The sequence below is a fragment of the Rattus norvegicus genome, chromosome 1 (assembly GCF_036323735.1).
Source record: "Rattus norvegicus strain BN/NHsdMcwi chromosome 1, GRCr8, whole genome shotgun sequence".
In the NCBI taxonomy this organism is placed as follows: domain Eukaryota; kingdom Metazoa; phylum Chordata; class Mammalia; order Rodentia; family Muridae; genus Rattus; species Rattus norvegicus.
Window position 1 is genome coordinate 199,894,443 of NC_086019.1, and position 13,209 is coordinate 199,907,651.

General features: G+C 49.7%; 1 protein-coding gene across 9 annotated transcripts in view; it reads left to right on the plus strand.

Annotated features, from left to right (window-relative positions):
• The window catches only part of Ptpre (protein tyrosine phosphatase, receptor type, E), a 150,452-nt gene that overhangs the window by 120,248 nt on the left and 16,995 nt on the right, over positions 1-13,209 (plus strand). For 6 of the 9 annotated variants that reach the window (XR_010052952.1, NM_053767.2, XM_039108690.2 and 3 more), the window contains 9 exon segments: positions 896-986; positions 4,416-4,492; positions 5,167-5,203; positions 6,296-6,393; positions 8,619-8,738; positions 10,358-10,521; positions 11,196-11,331; positions 12,186-12,335; positions 12,600-12,693. Coding sequence is in view for 7 of the 9 variants with exons in the window: in NM_053767.2 (NP_446219.1) it covers positions 896-986; positions 4,416-4,492; positions 5,167-5,203; positions 6,296-6,393; positions 8,619-8,738; positions 10,358-10,521; positions 11,196-11,331; positions 12,186-12,335; positions 12,600-12,693 (967 nt within the window). In the remaining 2 variants the exon portion in view is untranslated. 9 annotated transcript variants of the gene reach the window in all.

Below are 13,209 nucleotides of genomic sequence, written 5' to 3' on the forward strand. Positions count from 1 at the left end.
TGTGTTTTCTCTGTGCTTAACACATCACAAAATACTTCTTTCTTGGAGCCCAATGGTCCTAGATCTAACCAGAGGCAGATTTAATGTTGAAGGGCATGATTTGAAGTTCAAGGTGCTCCTTTGGAGCACAAAGAAGAGCCCAGAAGCATGCAAACAGCAAACGGCTGGAGGCAACCAAAATCAAAGGCAGGTAGCTTCCGTGGTAGAAGGAAGTAGAAACCCACATGTCCACTTTACTCCCAGATGTGATGGTTCTCAGTTTCAGCACCGTGGCAAAGTGAAACTTCTGCTCCACACTGATACTCCTAGGCCGGAGCACAGCAGTCATTAACAGGGTACATCTTAAGCCACAGACTCCCAAACCTCTAGGGGTCCTTGGGGGCTGGGAGAATCAGCATTTCTAGGGAGCTTTTGGGCCTGACCCTGCTGACCTGACCTAATCCACAGAGATAGCTGAGTCCTGGGTATGATGAGGGCTGTGTCTGCAGTCACTCTACCAGGATCCTGCCTCTCTCCTGAAGCTTGGTTCAGAGGTCTCAGCACTTTCTTCTTGGTAGTCTTTGCCCCTCTGTCTCCTGCATCAGAATTCCTTTGGGATCAGTTCACTTGTACCCAAAGAGTCCCTGCCTGGGTCAAGACCTGTGCAGATTGGAGGATGATAAGCTCCGTTGTGAGTGAGTTCCTGACCTCACAAAGTTTAGGATCTAGACAGAAGACCCTGAAGAAAGCTCATCTCTGTGTAACATTCATTGTCTTCCCAGTGTCTAGTGTGGGACCTAACGAGAGACACGAACGATGGAGAGATGATAGTTTTAATTCCTGGACTTGGTATCGAAGCTAATGGGAACCTGGTTCAGATTCATTAGTGTTCAATCAACTCTTTGTTTCTTTCCAGTCATTGCCATCCGGACACATACAAGGAACCTTTGAACTAGCAAATAAAGAAGAAAACAGAGAAAAAAACAGATACCCCAACATTCTGCCCAGTAAGACTTGTTGTTGTTTACTGTTTGTTTTTGTGTGATCTGCGACATGCGTGTTACACTTGGCACTGCTTTGCAGCTTGCTGGTGACTGTGTTGTGACTGCTCAGTGCATGTCCCAGGGAATTCAGAGCCACACGGCCTGAGTGTCCATTTCCCTGCCCAGGGTGTGGGCAGCTTTGCTGCTGCTGGCCACTCTGGTTGCTAACCATACAGGAAGCAAGCTGGGCAGGACCGCTTCTCACAGACTTAGGCACCAGCAGGCAAGGCCTCTCGCCAGATTCAATCCTGAGTGCCAGTCTAGGCCTGTTTGTGGCCTTGAGCAGTACCTTCCTTCACAGTTAGTGTTTGACTAAACCAGAAACAAATCCTCAATGAGATTTATGGTCCAGGACCAAAGACCAAGATGGTAGATTGAAAAGTCCACACGAGTTTGGCACCCTTGAGGTGCTAAACAAACCCAATTCTAACTTCAGCAGGAAACATCAACCACGAGCTGGGGAGTGTGGTTGCCAAGGAAGTGTCAGAGGTAGGGTGAAGGCTGATGTGGTCTGGCCGTCTTGTGATCTGCTGTTGCTGGCTGAGTCTAGGCCTGAGGTGCCTGTCTCACCGCCAGGACAAACCCTGCATGTTCCCAGCCGACCTTTCAAAAGCTGGCGCTTGAGGGTTGCGACGCCGTGCCAAGTCCACAGCCCTCCCATCCTCTCAACCACAGAGTCACCCTTCAAGCCCACAGAAGAGCAGCCTCAGATAACTCCAAGCTGGGCCTTGAATCCCTAACAGATGCCTCCTACTGGTCCCAGAGACCTTTGCTCTTAATGTCTGGTAAAGTCAGGAAGCAGGCCTCAGTCAACTTCAGTGTGCACATGGAGCTGTGACCTGTCCAACACGTAATCCTAGATTTCTAGCAGTTTCTGGAAGTAGCTCTTTTCTGCCACTTGTGTATAAAGTTTATAAGTGACTTCTCTGTAAAGCCGGTCACGATTCTAGGATCCAACTAAATCTAGAGTAATTAACTAATGGACTTTTGTTTGTCAGGGCCAAGGGAGTAGGGTCTGGCTGTGGGGGTGGCTTGTCCCAAGTTTAGACACACAGTAGTTTTACTGATGGGTGGGTTATGGAGAGCCAAAGGAACTACTGCTGTGATTCAATAGCTCAAAGACCATGAAGATGTCTGGGCTCTTCAGAGAAGTTTATGTTAACTGGTAATTGTGATTCTCAAAGATCCGTCTTGACTTCTAATTTAATACTTCATCTTCCTTGATGAGTTTAATTTATGCCTCATGTATTTAAGGCCACCTTAGGGCCAAAGACATTCAGGCATCTTGCCTAACTTCTCTCTTTATCATTAAACCTACTGTTCCCTAAAGTTAATACCCAAAGTCTTAACCAAGAATATTTCTGAGACAGAGGTGGCAATACGCACCTGTAATTCTAGCAGCCTCCAGACTGAGGCAGGAGGCTCTCCAGATAGAGAACAGTCTGGATTATGTGGCAAGCAAGACGCTGTGGGGGAGGGGAAATGACAAGAGTGAGAATGGAGGAGAAAAGAGAGAAAGATGGAGACACAGAGAGAGACAGAGAGAGAGACAGAGACAGAGACAGAAACAGAGACAGAGAGGGACAGAGAGAGAGAGAGAGGAGTGCTAATTCCTGGTGAGAGCTCAGGAACAGAATTCACAGCTAAACTCCTGCAACAGACTCAGGTGGGGTGCTCAGCTCACCAAGGAATCATTCTAGCAGAGGCTGGGCACCTTCCAAAATCTTTCTGCTGTACACAAGACTGGGTTGGATTACAGAAGAAAATCGGTCTGCCCTCTCGTCATATAAAAATGTGGCAGAGTTCTAAACAGTCCTGCTCAATGGCCCCCATAAGTTCCCCTGCTCCTGCCCCAGGGTGAGGCTAGCCTCATCCCTTCCTACCTAGAAGTAACATGTGACTTGGGATGTTGACAGCTCTCCAAGGCTGTGGGTATACAGTGTGTTTCACACATGCCTGGCTATATTGGAACTTTTGTTCCTGCAGGAGCAATGTGGTGGGCTGAATGTCATGGAGTCAGATTAGGATCAGTAAGGGGGCATGGATGGACCCAATGCCCACAGTTCCAGGAGCCCCCTCCCCCTCCTAGTATACCCCAAGTTAGGGCAGACTTGCAATAGGTTCAAAGATGCCCCTGGGCTAACTGTAATGTTGACCTTGGCCTGGGATTCCCAAAGATTAGGGCACTCTGTGTCCAAAAGGCTGAGCACTTGCATGCTTGTGGGGACTCTCTGTGGCCAGCAGCTTGATAGCCCTCTGCTGGGAGGATGCCACTGCTAGTGATTTTAGAAAGTAGTGTTGTGACAGCCAAGTGTAACTTTTCAGAATGTACACTCAGGAATCCGTTAGAAGACGTGAAGGCCCAAGTCCATGCAGATGCCATTTTGCCCTGTGCTCCCATCACTGTCCCATGGTATACGTTGTTCTAAAATCTCTTCAGCCAGTGTGACATGTGCAGTGACACAGCTGTTTCTATCCTTGAGCCCCTGGAGTGTTGATATGTGGCAGTGGATTTGGGGGTTGTCATCCTGGCCAGCATGTGTGCGTAGTAAGTGTCCCCAGAGATGAGCCATCCCCACACCTCTGCCATACACCGGACACAATAAACTCACAATCAGCATGTCCTACCGTCCAGCACATGCTTAGCACACTCAAGCATATGCACATACCATGCATGTATAACATGCAATACCACAAAAATATATAAACCACACACGCAGCACATATAACCACACAACACATACTTCTCACACTTAAGTATATGAACATACCGTGCATGTAAATACACTACACCACAAAATACACTCATACAGCACATTTAATTCTCAACACATGTACACACCCCAGCATACACATACATGTATACCATACAACATATTCTTAACACAGATCATACGTGTGTAACACTTAACACACACACACACACACACACACACACACACACACTCATGTCTGGCTTCCTTTCCACTCTGAAAAATGCCCCAGGGAGCCAGCTAGACTCCCATAGTCAATGGTCTAGCATGGGCAAACCCGGGTTCCTTCCAGCTGTGGGGCAAATGGTGAAGGATGGATATTGGAGTTCAGAATTCCAAACCCTTTACTCACATGCCCTCTGGAAGCTGGAGTGAAAAGTTCTGTATCCCGAGGTCCCCTGCGTGCATCTGCAGCTGTTAATGTGTGGGCCCACTGTGAGAAGATGCTTGTGCTTGTGTCTGCTTGTGTGATCGTTGGGCCTCCCCTAGTTGAGGACTCAACAAGGCAGGGCACCCTACCCTGACCTCAAGAAGAGGTCTGGTTATGTCCTTCCAGTGACTGACTCTTAGGTAAAAGACACCCCAGGCTTCTGTAGCTCCTTGTTCTAATATCACAGTTTTTTTTTCCTGCTTTCCCCAGATGATCATTGCAGAGTGATTTTGAGCCAATTGGATGGAATCCCCTGCTCTGACTACATTAATGCTTCCTACATAGATGTAAGTTGACTGATTTCCTTTCTCCTGGCTGGGCATTCAGGGGCTGAGTTTAACCATGATGTGCAGGTGCCCACCACTCTGATCCTGAGCTTTGTGGACACACTGAGAGCAGGAGGCCATTGTACTTTCCCAGATTGCATTTGCACCAGAAGTCAGAAAGATAACAAATACAGAGAGGCTAATGACCACAGTGGATGCTGGAGGTGTTCGGTCCAGATTCTTACAGTGCCGACAAACTAGAACCCACTGGGTGCATTTGACTAAATAACCCACAATGGGCCACCGAATTAATTTAGCTATCTTTGAAATGTCATTTAAAGTTTTAAATTTATTACTTAAAAATATATAAAGAAATAAAGGGATTTGTACACATGAGCCTGTTTAAAAACATCAATTAGTATGTCATCTGCGTGTGTGTGTGTGTGTGTGTGTGTGCGTGTGTGTGTGTGTGTGTGTGTGTGTAGGAAAACAAAAACACAGTAGTAAAGGCCACAGGAAAGAATCAGTTATTTCTGAGACTGCTGGGTTTGGTTTTGGTTTTTGGATTTGTTTTCATGTTACTTCTTCTGTCTTCTACATCCTCTCGGATGAATCTTTCCTCCCCTTCTATGAACAAAGTGGTCCCTAGTCAAAGATAGCCCTGGATAATGACAGGTCCAACTTCACTTTTCTAGGGCTACAAAGAAAAGAACAAATTCATAGCAGCTCAAGGTAAGTGTTCGATTTCATTCATGTCTACATAGAATTCTTATAGTGGTTTGAATATCTACTTGCCAACAATACCCATGATTCGTATTGGCTTTTCATGAGTGTGCCCCATAGTGGCACTGTGTTAGATACCCACACTGCGTGCCCCTCTGTGACATCCACAGCACACATGGGGCCTCTGGCTACCCTGAGACTCACATTCAATAGATAACTGACTTCTCTCAGCTGCCTGAGCTCGGAAAGGCTCTTACTTTGGGTGGAGGACAGAATAGAGGGGCTGTTAGATCAAGGTCATGGCCACTGTGGCTCAGCTACAAAATCCTGTCCTTACCCTTGTACCCGGTCCCACCCTGTGCTTAGAGAACCTTCTAGTCTGCCAGAGGCTGCCTTTTTGGGAAGGTGGTGCAATTCCCCAGGGATCAGTGAAGCTGAAACTACACTTCTCTCCCCCCCTCCCCTAGGCCAGATTTCCTAGAAATAGAAGCACTTGTTACACATAGGGGACTGTGCCCTCTGTAAATGAGAGAAAGCCTGCCAGACGCTGGTGGAAACGTCACTAAGGCCTGCATTTCTTTTGTAAGCATCAGCTTGTCAAGGAAGGATTTCTTTGTCTCCTGTCCCCTTCTCCTCAGCATAGAAGTTTTAGCCTTAGGAGCTCAAGAGTTGTTATGCCCCTAGGCACTGTGTCATATTCAGGCAGGAAGTGGACAAAGGACAGAGGAGGTTCTTCTTCCTGACCCCTCCCTCCCTTTCCTTCCTTCTCCCTGTCCCTCTTTTCCACGTAAGCACACGTGTGCTCACACTCACATTCCAGTTTAGCAGTGCTGGAGGGGACCTGTGACGCTGAGGGACCCAAGCGTGTGGTGGCTCGCAGCCACTATGAATGCAGAGCAAACATGGCCCTCTGCCGTCTTCCTGTGGTCCCGTTTTCTTTTGCCCATAAATCAGCATGGCCACCCGAACTCTGGCTGTATAGAAAGTTTCCAGGCTGCAGGGCCTGCCATGCGCCTGGGGGAAGGTATGATCCTTCCAAGGCTGAATTCGTGAACAAAGTTTAGATGGCTCCTTCACCCTAACCCTCCTCTCTGCATGCAGGCCCCAAGCAGGAGACAGTGAATGACTTCTGGAGAATGGTCTGGGAGCAAAGGTCAGCCACCATTGTCATGTTGACGAACCTGAAGGAAAGGAAGGAGGTAAGCCGTGGGGGGGGCACCCCACTTCCACCCCAGCACTGATCCTGAGGCCTTTCCTTGTGACACCCACCCATACTCACCAGGGAGGCCTGACTGCTTCCTCTGCCCAGGCACTTCTCATCTAACAGGGGGTGGCAAACAGCACTCAGGCCTTCCAGCACCCTATCTTGAAGTCAGTCCTCACCTCACTGTCCTCCTCCAACAATAAGGAATCAGGGGTTCCCCTCTTTGTCTGAGAATCATCATGGCCACCCATGGCTCTAACCCCCGCTGGAAAGGAACAGAATTCAGAGTGAAAGGTACTGGTGTGTTTTGTATGAGGTAGGCCTGACTGCCAATGAACACCACTGAGCAGGTCTTTCCTGGACTAGAGAGGTAGCCTCCAATAGGAGGCTCGTGGAAGACATGAGTGAATTTGAAGCATCAGCTAAGAATGAGAGGTACAGTTGCCTGGTCTCCTATCAAAGCAGACTCTGGTAGCATCTGCTGAGCCTGTGTCTCCATTCCTGTTCCCAGGAACTGGCCCAGATGCAGGCTAGAAGGGAGAGCAACAGAGCCCTGGGAAACTAGAAGCCTGGCAGACTTGTTCGCACGGAACTTGCACACACACTAGCCTGGCCCTAACAGTAACCCATGTGTCAAGGACATGGGCAGAGCCTACAGGATCTGGGTGGGACACCCATTCTTGGGGTGCACAGAAGAACAAGGACAGGACTCATACAACAGGTGGCAGAGTGCTCTTGTCCCCACTGGTGAGCTCCAAGCCCACCAGCACACGGAAAAGCCTCCAGTGGCCATTTTTAGTTTCTGATCTATCAGAGAGAGGAATGGCTCAGTTTAGTTGTTGAGACAACAATGGGGACAGATGGGGACTGCTTCTTCTTACAGGGAGGCTGACCCCCACCAGAGCCAGTGGGTCTCTGTGACCAACTGCCTACAGAGTCCAGGTTTCTAAGCAGAGGCAGAGAGACCCTGAGGACTTCTGTTCCCCTGTGTCCTGGTGGTTTCATCTATCTCAATCTCTCCTAGAGCCTCCTGCTATGTTTTTCTGATCCTGTGACTTGGGGTTGCCTGCTGGGTCTCTTTATTTCCACTACCTCAGATGGAGTCATTTCTCAAGAGAGTTCCCTTTCCTTGGTGGCTTGCATTGTGGTCTCCACGATGTCCACATCCTGGGCAGGGCATTGCAAAACTAGTTCGGCTGGCATCTGACGAACTGAGAGTGGGACAACCAAGAGCTCACTGGATCCTGAGACCCCCTTCCCTATCTTTGCAAGAGTTTTTCAGGGAAGAATTGCTTGAGAGCCATCAGAGCCCTAGACGATGCATGACTCACCCAAACCAGACCCTTTGAGTGTCACTACAGGCCGCATCCGATGCCCCAATGCTCTGTGACTGTGGTCAGCTTAGGTCAAGATACAGGTGATGTGTATCCTGTAGTGTTGTGACAAGGATGCTGGTCTCCATGGTGCTAGGTACCTTTCACTTGAGGAGCATATGGATACTGGAGAGCTGGCCAGTTTGCTGTGCCTTTCAACCGGTCATTTCTAGGACAAGCTGTGAGGTGCCTGGAAGGCCTGTTAAATTTCTCCGAGAAAGATTTCTCCGAGGAAGATTGTGTGGCTCTTTTCCCTGGGGGTGGGGGGTGACCGCCGTTCATTCGTAGGCTGTGCTGATGAACAGTTTACTGCCTGCTAAGCACCAAGGCTTCAGGAAACACAAAGGTGCCCAGGGCTTGTCTTCTGTAAAGAGCTGTGGCCTGCAGCACCTCAGGGGTTCCCCTGTTGGTGTGCTATACAGAGTGAGTGGCCTGACCCAAAGGAGAACAGAGAGCTGGGCCCCAGGGAAATGTCTAGGGAAGGCATTCTGAAAGTGTGGAGGCAAGGCTCACTTGAGACAGACGGTTGTTGGGGGCCAGGCCCCCTAACTCTAAAGTGGGTTCAGTATGGACAGCCATGGCTGGTGTAGTAGGGTGTGAGGGATGAAGGGGTGAGAAAATGAGATACTACTATGTCCTGCCCCAAAGCCACTCTGGTTGGTACACAGCCATATCTGCCACCTCAGAGGCCTTTCTTTCCCCTTTATAGAAGACACACTAATGCAGAGTCATGCTTCCAGCTCAGGATACACGGGCTGCTGACATGGGTCACTTGACCTTATGCAGACGGTGGGAGGCCATGTCCTCAACTGTGTCTTGACTCTTTCCTTTCGCTTGCTCCTCACAGGAGAAGTGCTACCAGTACTGGCCAGACCAGGGCTGTTGGACTTATGGGAACATCCGGGTGTGTGTAGAGGACTGCGTGGTCCTGGTGGATTACACCATCCGCAAGTTCTGCATCCATCCGGTACACATTTGGCTTCTTGGGAGCGAGGTTGGGGGGCTTTACAGTGTGAACAGCTTCCCCACTTCGACCCACCCATAGAATGGCAGAAACTCTCACAGAAACCGTGGTTTCAGGGCAGTATGTGACAGACTGAGACGGGGTTAGTGGATCCAGGACCTGAATCTGCAGAACGCTGGGTGCTTTGACTCCCAGCAACTGTATTGGGTCTCCCCAGAAGATGGGTGAGCCAGCTGGAGAGGTAGAGGATTCAATGGTGGGCCTTTTCCACTGCACCAAGCAGGTGCCATGCCACCGAGCTATACCTAGGGTCCAGCATGATGTCTTTTACCCTTGCATGGTGGGACAAGATCATTTTTTTGTTTGCTTGCTTGCCTGTTTGAGGCAAGGTCTCGCTATGTAGTCCATGCTGGCCTGGAACTTTGTGTGTAGAGCATGCTGGCTTCAGACTATCAGAGAGCCACCTGCCTCTGCCTCTGCCTCCCATGTGTTGGGATTAAAGACATGAGCCAGCATGTCTGGTGACAGGATTATTTTATAGTGGTGTCGAAATTAGGTTCAGACTCTCCCCAGTGTTCCCCCATGCTCATTTCAAGACAGCCTTCAATCAAAATGCGTGTGCACAAAGCAGATGAAAGGAAGCCTGCAGAGACGGGCTATTCTATTAGGAATAAAATGTAGAGCAATTGGTGTGACTAAGTTGCCAAAATCTGAAAGAAGTTTCCAAGAGCCACTGCAGAAGTTTTTGAAAGGATGGGCTGGAGCGTCTAGCTCAGTGATAGAACATATGCCTGAGGCATCCCAAAATTGTTATCCCTTGCTGGAATACAGAGACTATACACACACAGAAACACACACACACACACACACACACACACACACACACACACTCAGAGACACACACACAAAGACACACACATACACACACAAACACACACATACACACACAAACACATACACACACATACACACATACACACACATACACACACAAACACATACACACACATACACACATACACACACATACACACACAAACACATACACATACACATATACACATACACATACACACACAAACATACACAGACACACACACATACACACACACACATATGCATGCACGCACGCACACCTAAACATACTGATATTGTCATCTCCCACCATCAGGGGCAGGAGAACCATGCTGCAAAGACTTGGAGAATCTATGAGGGAGGGTCTGGAGGTCTCCCGTGTGTAGCTAACCCTTCATCCTTCCTTCCCACGCTGACTCTTTGAGACTTAAAGAGTATGGTGGCAATGACTCAGGTCCCCGGGAATGAGGTGGGACTGCAGACAGAGCAGGCAGGCCTGGCTCAAGCTGCCTCCAGCATTAAGACCATGCTTTTGGGATGTGTGAATACTGGGATCCTGGCCTGGGTATAGCCAGTTACACAAGGCCTTTGCCAGCCAGGAATTGTGCATCATCACATCTGGTTTGGGACCCCTGCATTCCAGGGTTCTCTGTGTTTGCAGACACTGGCCTGGCATGAGTCCCGCTGTCCTTCCCGAAGGAGATGCTAATTGGTCAGGTTAAGGTGGTCCCACTTCCCACCTCTCACTTCTTCCTTATCTCTTACAGCAACTCCCCGACAGCTGCAAAGCTCCACGGCTGGTCTCACAGCTGCACTTCACCAGCTGGCCTGACTTTGGGGTACCATTTACCCCCATCGGAATGCTGAAGTTCCTGAAGAAAGTGAAGACACTCAACCCCTCACATGCTGGGCCCATTGTGGTCCACTGTAGGTATGTCAGGAAGAGACCAGCCACAGTGTGGGGAATAGCCAGTGGGGCAGTGGTGGGGTGGGATGGGCAGAGCTAGGGGCTGGGGAGCATGAAGTTTCACAGCAGCTATACCTAAAGCTGTGTGTGGGGACAGGAATTCTAGCCCCACTTGGTCTCTGGAGCACCTGTCCCAATGGTGTCTGAACAAACCCCCAATATGTAAAGCTCTTCAAGGCTGACAGGCCCAGGATGATAGCTGGTGTGGGAGCTCAGGACAGGTCTTGTCCTCTGTTCTACCTGTTACTCAAGGGTTACTCAATTCTTCACACCAGGACACAAATACATTAGTGGTAATACGAAGGCTGTGTTTGGGAGTAGGAATAATGAAACACACAGACAGACAGACAGACAGACAGACAGACAGACAGACAGACACGCGCGCGCGCGCACACACACACACACACACACACACCCCACACCACACACACCTTATCGCTAGTCCCCAGATAAATTACCAGGGCAGCAGTGCCCTCTGGTGGCCACGCGTAGATTTGCTCCTTATTCTTCCAAGTTGCACCCTACTTAATTTTGCCCTAGGCTGTGTCCTTTGTCCCCAGGTTCAGGCATCTTCCCAGGCTTGCCATTTACTTCAGGGGAATGTGACTCACGAGGTGGCATCTTTCTCCTCCCTGAAGCGCGGGCGTGGGTCGGACTGGCACCTTCATTGTGATCGATGCCATGATGGACATGATCCACTCGGAACAGAAGGTTGACGTCTTCGAGTTTGTGTCTAGAATCCGCAATCAGCGCCCTCAGATGGTCCAGACAGATGTGAGTGGCCTGAGCATCACAGAGCACTCGCCTGCCTTCGCACCACTCCACGGGCCCACTTAAAAACAATGTTTTCACTGCATTTTGTTGTTGTTGTTGTTGATTTGCTTTCACAGTTCCAGGCGTTGTGCCTGGTCAGTCATGTGAATTCACTCTACCACTGAGCTGTACTCCCAGCCATCCCTTTACTTCCTGAGACTCAGCCTTACCGAGCATCCCAGCCTGGTTTTGACCTGACTCTGTAGCTTGGGCAGCCCTTGAACTTGCCATCTTTCTGTCTCAGCTTCCCAAATAACTGGGATTTTAAGCCAGAGCCCCCAGGCCCAGCTGGTTTTTGTTGTCACTGATGATTGATTGATTGATTGATTGATTGATTGATATCCTAAATGCTTCCCTCATCCCCACTCACAGAGTCTCTTCTCTCATCCCCCCTACCCTTCAACTCTAAGAGAGTTCCTCCCCTACAATCCCCCCACCCTGGTGCATCAAGACTCTGCAGGATTAGGCACATCCTCTCCTGTTGGCAGGTCTGGTTTTAACAGGCAGGGGGCCACAGGCTATGAGCTCGCCCATTGTCAGACCTGGTGTTCCTCCCATTCTGTCATTACCTCCCGTGGAGTCTCAGACTGGTGACCCTGGTCCTTAGTATGTTCCTACACCATGGCAGTGGATTCTAAGCAGCTGGCATGTCCCTGGAGCCCTCAGAGGTAGTGGCCATTACTGTCGTCTTACTCTACCCTAGACGACCAGTCCACATGATCATTCCTGGGCTCTTGCTCCTCAGCCTTATCTTAGCAGTGAGAGCTCCTCTGAGCTCAGAGCAGTCTTGAGCAGCAGCCCCTGCCTCCCTGCAGGTTCAGTATACATTCATCTACCAAGCCTTACTGGAATACTACCTCTATGGGGACACGGAGCTGGATGTGTCCTCCTTGGAGAGGCACCTGCAGACGCTACATGGCACAGCCACCCATTTTGACAAGATCGGGCTGGAGGAAGAGTTCAGGGTGAGTGTTGCAAGGCAACTTCCATGCCCTAAGGGGCTGGGGGAGGGGGCTGGGGAGCCAAGGAAAATGGCATCTACTTAAATGAAGCCTCTTGAGCTCAGAAAGTTAGATGGGTATCAGGCTGTGGGCTTCTGGGGAAGCTACATGTAGGATCACTTAATCTCCCAACATGGAGGCAACTTCTGGAGATGGAGACAAACTTCTGAGCATGTGTCCTGCTGCAGGTGTGTCATGCTTTGCTCTAACTACATTCCTTGGCTGCAGAAACTGACCAACGTGCGAATCATGAAGGAGAACATGAGGACGGGCAACCTGCCGGCCAACATGAAGAAGGCCCGTGTAATCCAGATCATCCCATGTAAGGCAGTGGGCATGCGGGCCTCACATCCTGGACCACCCAGCTTTGTACATGCAGAGGACCAAGCACCTCTGGATGGGGTTCTGGGAGATTGGGCACTATGTCTGATCCTAGAAAGAAAGGACTCTCCTGGGGGCCACGCCAAGGGTCTCCATGGACCCTTGAGGGTATCAAGTGGTACCTAGAACTTAGCTCAAAGGCAAGACACTTCTGTATGGGGATGGTTCCCTGGGACCTAAAAAGCTTGCCTCAGATGAGACCTGGTGCCTCACTAATGTTCTCTGGAGCCTAGAGGCCCCTCCCCCGCCTACACAGTAGAGAGTGAGTTGCATGACCAAGAATATGCACATGTCAAAGGACTACATCAAACCAAAGGTGAATTCAGCTGAGCCCTTCAGGGGGGGAAAAAAACCAAAACAACAACAATAAAGCTTGCCTTGGGAATTTCATAATACTTGCCTTGAGTAGAGTAAAGTCTAGTCTGCCATTGAGGATCAGGATAACTGAGCCAAAGAC